At 50.7% G+C, this 8,112-nt stretch overlaps 1 protein-coding gene across 1 annotated transcript; it reads left to right on the plus strand.

The window, feature by feature from the left end:
* The first annotated feature begins 548 nt into the window (after positions 1-548).
* LOC142576482 (uncharacterized) lies at positions 549-2,314 on the plus strand. The gene is made up of 3 exons (XM_075686626.1): positions 549-602; positions 687-881; positions 1,639-2,314. The coding sequence occupies exons 1-3, from the start codon at positions 593-595 to the stop codon at positions 2,151-2,153; spliced, it is 720 nt and encodes a 239-aa protein (XP_075542741.1). The 5' UTR covers positions 549-592; the 3' UTR covers positions 2,154-2,314.
* Positions 2,315-8,112: the final 5,798 nt, after the last annotated feature.

Consider the following 8,112-nt stretch of genomic DNA (forward strand, 5'->3'; position numbering starts at 1 on the left):
CCTTCCCTGCGGAAGGAGCGCCTCGCCAAAGGAAGTGTAACGTTAGAGGCTTCTGGTTTCGAGATTACCCACAAAAAATGCGAAATATTTGTAATGAGTTGCCGAGACAAAGTGCCGGGACTGTTAAAATTGCATTTCTACTTTTATACTGGGGCATAAATTACATTTCTTTGGTTAATAACGTAAAAATGGTTCGAAAAGGATGCGCGTGGCAAGAAAGCAATCTCAGTCTAGCAACTATGGCAGCATCTGAGTTCGTTTGGTCAGGCGTCGCTTTTTTCCTTTCTTTGCGTGCGCTTTCTTTCGTGTGTGTGTGTGTGTATGTGTATTTGCCATGCCGGGCAAAGCATATTTTACGGAAGAAGAAAAGGACTTGTTCACGGAACTTCTGCAAAGGTACAGCAATGTGATTGAAAGCAAGAAAACAGATGCTGTGTCGCTGAACGCGAAGGCGAAAGCGTGGGAGCGGCTGTGCACAGAATATAACAGCATGCCGCACGTGCGTCGACGCGAAGTAAAACAACTAAAAAAACTGTGCGATAACCTGAAACAAAAACTGTAAAAAGCAAAGGCGCAGCAGATCAGAGACGTCATGGCCACAGGTACGTTTTCGTCTTTGTTTCCCCTAAACGTTGCAAATATTTTCCACCTGAAAACTTGCAAAAAGAGAGCGTAACGTATTTCAGGTGGCGGACCACCGCCTGAGCCGCTAGACGACAGGCTCACCCGAGTCGAGGCGCTCGTGCCGCACGTGGCGGTGCGAGTGCCGAACCCATTTGACAGCGACAGGCAGTCGCAGACGCCAGCCAGTGAAGCCGTTACAGACATTATTGACAGCATGATGCATGAGACCGATTCACGGTACCACGACAGCGACGATGGTAAGTATAGTTTCTACGACTACAACTGTTTTTTTTTTGTAGTTTTGCGGCCACCTTGGCACGCCTCACCGCTCAATATGTGCAGTAATTGCTCGAGTGCTGCTCACGGGCCATTTCATTACGATAAAAGCCCAAACACTTGCTGGCCTCGCTGCCCGACGTTTCCATCATATAGCGCGGCAAAATTTGCGGTTGGACCGCATGTCGTATGTACTGTAAGGAATTAATGAATGTCAGTGTAATTACCTGTTGGTGCAAAATTGTGACGCACATTTTCCGCTCAAGGAGCAGGCTTTGCGTAATGAGCGCCTGACCTGATAATATGAAAAATAGCCTATTCCTTTGCACATTACTCCGATATTTTGCTACTTTCCCAAATTATCCCAATGTTGCATTGCTGCGCTTCCGGGAGCACAGACAACCGATTCCACTTTTTATGCGGAACTAGTTCCTCTGCATGGTTAGGTGAAACCCGTATGCCTGTTGTGAATGCACGCATTCAAGCTACCACTGCAACGCAGCAGCGCGATCTTGTGTTCGAGCAACTCGCTGTAGAGCATGTACAGAGTGTACATCATGCATTATGTACAGTGTGACGTAGTAAATAAAGGCGGTAGAGTGTAGTGCGCTGCAATAATTGCTGCCATTCTTTCTTCTGGACAGAGTAAAGTGGCATGAACAAGTTTGTTTTGTGGTGAACCGTTTATTTGTTCTTTTTAAAGCACTGTGAAACTTTTATGAACACTGTTACTTGCAGAGTTCGGGATGAATAGTAACCTTAGCCAGGCAGGTGGGTTTGCCGAGGCTACATCACAGCAGTGCTCGCCAGCACCTCCTCTCAGCAGTGGTGGGCTGCCTGCAGAAACAGCAACCTCAAGGCCATCGGGCAGCCAAAACAGAGAAGATGCTTTCATGGACCAAGGCTCAGGAGCTGAGCCAGTTGTTCGCCGTCGCCAAAGTGGTCGTCTTGCTGCTGTCGACACAGCATTATCGACGGAGCTGGAGGCTCGCCTTCGTGCTGTAGACGACGAGAGAAATCAAAGACGTATTGAACACGAGGCCAGGATGAAAATGATATCAGGCGAACATGCTTTGAAGATGCAGCAATATGCCGATGAACGGCGCAAACGGAGTGCGCTGCACAGAATGAAGGTGCGTGTTCTAAAAGCTAAAGAGAAGGTACAAAACTTCAAACAAGCAATTCTAAAAAAGCAGCTCGAACTCCTCAGGCCAGGAGGCATTGCTGAATGTGACCTCGTTCCACAAGACTAAAGGCATTTTTTTTTTCCGAGGCGGCAGCAATAATAAACCTAGCCACAAGCCATATAAATGAATAAAGTCAATTTCATTTATCCTGAAGAATCGCCACTGTCTGATATGCGAACACTTCTCCACTTTTAATTACGCAGCACAGATCGCAGTTTTACCTCTACACCGTGTCCATATCGCTGTCATCTTCACTTTGGGCACTTGTGAAGCAACGCTGGATAAGGTGCCTTCGATGTTGGGTACCCAGAGGTGAGTCAGGTTCACACAATGCCACACCTTCACCTTCAGGCTCCGGCTCGTCAACATTAGGGTTGGGTTCCCGCAAAGTGCAAGCAATGTTATGCAGTGCTGCACATGCGGTGATAATTGCAACCGTCCGCTCTGTCAGCGTTTCCAGCTTTGTCCTGAGGCATGCAAAACGTCTCTTCCAGAGTCCAAAAGCTCGCTCAATGGAATTCCTCGTTCTAATGTGACTCCTGTTGTACCTGCCAGGAGAACAGCAAAATAATGACTTCGTGCTTATTTCACATTGCTTGAACAAAATTCTTTCTTCCTAACCTTTTCTCTGCAGTTGTTTGAGGGTTCCTCAGTGGGGTCATCAAATAGGGCGAACATGCGTAACTTTGATCGCCAAGGAGGATGCCAGTTACTGCCTTCTGCTCATACATGACACTTACTCTGCTGTTAGTAAAAATTCGACTATCGTGGACAGAGCCAGGCCAGCTTGCCACGACGTCGAAAAACTGAAGCTCGGGCCCTGAGACCACCTGTAAAAGCAAAACAATGATTTCACACAGTGGCACATGCGTTGACGTATTGCATGCACACAGATGCCATGTACAGTTGTCCACACACTCGCCTACACCGCTCAAAATGACTGGGCTTCCTTTGCATTTATGGCATTTGCCGCTGCCTGGTAGGGTGAAGAAATCTTTTTCACGCAGGGTTACACAGCTATGGTCACGAATGTGCACGCCCTCTAGATAAATATGTGGTCGACATATATAAATTTCTAATGCCACATGTCAACTGCGCTCAACAGATATACATACGTAATGCGACACGTTAACTGTCATTTCACCTTACAACCTTTCGTCTTACCTCTTTTTTTCTCTCTGTGTGCGTGCGTACTTTTGTGTACAATGGACACAGCACCTGCATGATTCATGTACGGAAGTGAAGAGAAACGCGAATTGCGCTGCAGTCATTTCTAGCAGGTTTCGGGGAAAACTGGCCACTCACCTGCACATTTATGGAGAATACTCCTTTCCTGTTTCGGAAGACTTCTGCGTCGTCTCCACCGGGACTTTTAATGGGTATATGAGTACAATCGATGCACCCAGTAACACCAGGGAATCCTCCGATTGAATAGAACCTTGTCATGACTAACCTCGCTTCACTGGCGTTTGGCAGCCGAACGTACTTGGGATACAGACGTCGGCATATCAGCTGTGTCACCTCCCAAATACACCGGCACACAGAGGGTTGGGATACACACACAAGGTCTCCTACAACAGTTTGCATGGAACCCGTTCCGTAAACACGCAGTGCAATGAGGACCTTCAAGAGAGCAGGTAGCGGCGCTCCTCTGTTGTCAGTGTTACAATGCAGTTGCAGCTCTGCCAGTATGGCTGTAACAGCTCGCTTGGAAAAACGATACCGGGCTAGAAAGTCCCCTTCGTCGTAGTATTCCAGTGGATTCTGCCTGTCAGTCAGGCGCCGGGCTAGAGTCAAAGGTGGAGGCTTGTACACAGTCCCGTAACGGAGTTCATTTGCTCGTCGAAGAAACTGTGCATAGCTTTCGAAGCTATCGTCTTGCAAGGCCGTCATTCTCGCCGCTCGCTTTCCACAAGATCACAGTGCAAAAAAGATATGGCACAAAACGCGGTCCGCGTAACCAAACTGGGCGTCAGTACACGGCGGCTGGCTACCGCGGCCTTGGCTGCGCACGGCACCTACCCTAGCCGAGCGTACCGCGTGCAAAGTCATGCGGAGAAGCATACGTTCAGGTAGAGGAGCGCGGTTAGGACGCATGAAGGTAGCATGCCGGCTCCCTAAGCGCGGGGAAGCACCAAGGAGGCCCTAACTTAGTGCCCCTTAGTAAGGTACGTTCCAGAATTGACGCCAGGTCGCCTCACAGCGTGTGAGGCATCCTTGGTTAGGAAAGGAGCGTTTCAGAATCCGGGCCTTAGGCGCCGAGACACGTGCCTCGGGCCTTGGGGTTCGTTTGATTTTAGGGCCCTGCGGGGCTGGTGTCTGCAGGGCCGTCGAAGAGGGTGGAGCAGTACTGACTGCTTCCACCACGGGGGCGGGAGGAGTCACTGCGGCACCACTGCGCGTGGGCTCGGAGGACTCCGGAGGCCTCTGTGACGCTGCCCCCGCCTGCGTCACTTCGGCATAACTTCTTCGGGGAAGGTACGACAGTCTTTTCCTGGCTTCGAAGAACGAGATTTTTTCTTTAACAGTTAGTGCAATGACTTCTTTTTCTTTTTTCCAGCAAGGGCAGGACCGCGAATAAGCTGGGTGATCTCCCTTGCAGTTAACACAATGTGGCGAAGAAGTGCAATTCTCTGATTGGTGGTCGTTGGAGCTGCATTTAGCACAAGTTGTTTGTCCTCGGCATGCATGTGAAGCATGTCCAAATCTTTGGCACTTGAAACATCGTCTAGAATTCGGGATATACGGTCTCACATTGACTTTGACATAACCTGCATCGAGTGAAGTAGGCATTACGCTTGTTCCGAAGGTGAGTATAACATGTTTGGTGGGGAATTCTTGATCGTTTCTGCGGATTACTATTCTCTGTACTTTGGTAACATTTTGTTCCTGGAAACCTTCCAGCAGTTCCTCGTCGCTTAATCCAATAAAATCTTCTTCAGATATTACTCCCCTGCTTGTGTTGAGTGTTCTGTGGGCTGAAACAGTCACTGTCGCCTCGCCAATACTGGTAAGTTCAGACAGCTTATCTGCTTGATCTTTACTATTCAATTCTAGGAGGAGGTCCCCGCTAGACATTTTGGAGGCTTTGTATGTCTGTCCGATTTTATCTTTCACGCATTTGGCGATCAGGAATGGAGAAAGCTTTCTAATAGGCGTGTTACTTTCACTGTGGACTACATAGTATTTGGGGAAAGATGGAGCGTTGCTTCGAAAGGAGAATTGAAATGGTACTTCGGTGCGACATCTTTTGAGACGCCGATCATGGACAACAGAGATTTGAGCTGCCATAGGAAAGTGTGTGTGTTCGGCAACAGCGCCGACCGCCCACCACGGAGCCCAACGAGTGGACGCGGCAGGGCTTGTGTCCAAGCCTGCACGACGCCAGCCGTACGCCGTCACTATAACCAAATATGGTGTACCCAAGGTAGGATATCCACACAAGGTTAACCCTTGCCGCCGTGGAGAAAGGAAGTAAATGGAAGAGAGAAGAAGACAGGAAAGATGAAATGTAAGAGAAAGACGAAGATTAGAGGGAGAGAGAGACAGGAAAAGGCAACTACCGATTTCCGCCGGGGGGGTCAGTCCGGGGGTGCCGTCTACGTGAAGCAGAGGCCAAAGAGGTGTGTTGCCTCCGCCGGGGGGCCTTAAAGGTCCGAACACCCAGCATCGGCTCAACCTCCAGGATCCCCCTTTCCCCGGACACAGCTAACCCGCGCACGGTTACACGCGGGAGGGTCCGACCCTCGTGTGCTCAGGTCCGTGGTGTCGCAACACACCAAACGCCTGCAGACGCAGACGCCCCTGCGGGGTGTGCTGTGTCTAAGAAATATAGCTTAGCTCACGAGGCCTTTCCAGGCCCCTTGATGCGAGCTCTCTCTTCCCGGCGCGCTCGAGGGAGCTGCGCCGTTCCTTAGGCGTCTGGGACGCCGGATTTGTGCTCGTATCCATCACCTCCTCTGAGGCGGTGGATACTGCCCGCGTGGCGGGCACTTTCGCGGGAATGTTGGGTCGATCTGCTTGGGCAGTGGCCGTGGGTCCAACAGGCCCGAGGGTCTGCTGGTCCTCCTTTGCAGGGGCCGGTACAGCGCTGGCTGTTCTAGCCGGGGGGGCTGATGGCGGGACCGCCGTCACACTCCGTGTGACTTGGGCGGCCGCCGAAGGATGTAGCGCTGCCCCCCGGCGCGCCACATCGGTGTAGGATGGACTACATTGATTGATGGAAAAGCGTTTGCGCGCCTCTTGAAAGGAAAGGTTCATTTTTACTTTGATTTCGATTATTTGTTTTTCTTTTTTCCATGATAGGCAAGAACGAAAGTATGCGGGGTGATCCCCTTCACAGTTAGCGCAACGTGTGGCGGAAGTGCAAGTGTCGGACGAGTGCTCGTTTGATGCACATTTTGCACAAGTAGTGCGCCCTCGGCAACTTTGCGAACCGTGCCCGAACCGCTGACACTTGAAATATCGGCGTGGGTTAGCAATGTATGGCCTTACCTGCAGTTTGCAGTATCCTGTTTCTATTGAATCTGGTAAGTTGCTAGTTTCCAAAAGTGATCATTATGTGCCTAGTTGGTATTTCTTTGTCATCTCGCCTTATTTTTATCCTTTGTACCTTGACGACGTTCTGCTCTTGCCATCCTTCTAATAATTCACTTTCGGTAAGTTCGAGAACGTCATCTTCCGAGACGACACCGCGCACTGTGTTCATCGACCTGTGTGGGCCTACAGAAAAGGGAATGTCCCCAAATGCTACTAGTTTCGAGAGCTTATCATATTGTGGCTTGTCGCGAACTTCGAGTAGAAGATCGCCACTTCCCATCTTCGTTACTTTATAACCTGGGCCTATTGCTTGAGTGATAGATTTGGCAACTAGAAATGGTGATATCATTCGGACTGTCTTCGTTTCGTGCTGACTGTGGACAACGTGGTATTTAGGAAAGGACACTTTCGGTTGCAAGAAAAAGTTGAACTGTTCATCGGTGCGCTCCCTCTTCAGGGAGCGATCAGGTAATAGGGGAAGAGCTTCAGCCATAAAAATTTGGAAAATTCGGCGGAGATCATGGCCACCCACCACCGAGCCCAACAAGGGGACGCTACAAGATTGGAAGGCTGCATACGCCAGCCATGCATCGCCACTATAACCTAATATAAAATATCCAAGGTTGGATAATTACACCAGGTTAACCCTTGCCGCCAGGAATACGGAAGTGAGGAGAAGTGATGAGAAGACAGGAAAGATGAAAAGGCGAGAGAGAAAGACGAAGATTAGAGAGGACAGGAAAAGGCGACTGCCGATTTCCCCCGGGTGCGTCAGTCCGGGGGTGCCGTCTATGTCAAGCAGAGGCCAAAGGGGTGTGTTGCCTCCGCCGGGGGGCCTTAAAGGTCCAAACACCCAGCATCAGCTCAACCCTTAAGATCCCCCTTTCCCCGGACACGGCTAAGCCGCGCAAGGCTACACGCGGGAGGGTCCAACCCTCGTGTGCTCGGGTACGTGGTGTCGCAACACACCAAACGCCTGCTGACGCAGACGCCCCTACGGGGAGCGGAAGCTAGAAGACAGGAAAGATGAAATGTAAGAGAAAGACGAAGATTAGAGGGAGAGAGAGACAGGAAAAGGCAACTACCGATTTCCGCCGGGGGGGTCAGTCCGGGGGTGCCGTCTACGTGAAGCCGAGGCCAAAGAGGTTGTTGCCTCCGCCGGGGGGCCTTAAAGGTCCGAACACCCAGCATCGGCTGAACCCCCAAGATCCCCCTTTCCGCGGACACAGCTAAGCCGCGCACGGCTACACGCGGGAGGGTCCAACCCTCGTGTGCTCGGGAGGTGAAAATTTCGCTTCGCTGCAGTTGCCTCTCGCACCACCCGTTCAGAAACAACGAAATTGCGGCCCGCTGTGCAGTTATTTGTTTCTTCGGCGTAAACGATGACAGCCCTCTTGAACGCTGCTGTGAACAAGTGCCGAACGATTAGTGAGCCTGGAGCACTCATGACGACTGGGGAAGCATAGAAGTAGCACGTAGCCGGCAG

Source organism: Dermacentor variabilis, chromosome 3, assembly GCF_050947875.1.
Source record: "Dermacentor variabilis isolate Ectoservices chromosome 3, ASM5094787v1, whole genome shotgun sequence".
Taxonomy (NCBI): Eukaryota; Metazoa; Arthropoda; class Arachnida; order Ixodida; family Ixodidae; genus Dermacentor; species Dermacentor variabilis.

Excerpts from the sequence above, each read along its gene's own strand:
- LOC142576482 (XM_075686626.1), top strand. Across the intron at positions 882-1,638 it reads GTACCACGACAGCGACGATG|AGTTCGGGATGAATAGTAAC; the intron begins GTAAGTATAGTT and ends TGTTACTTGCAG.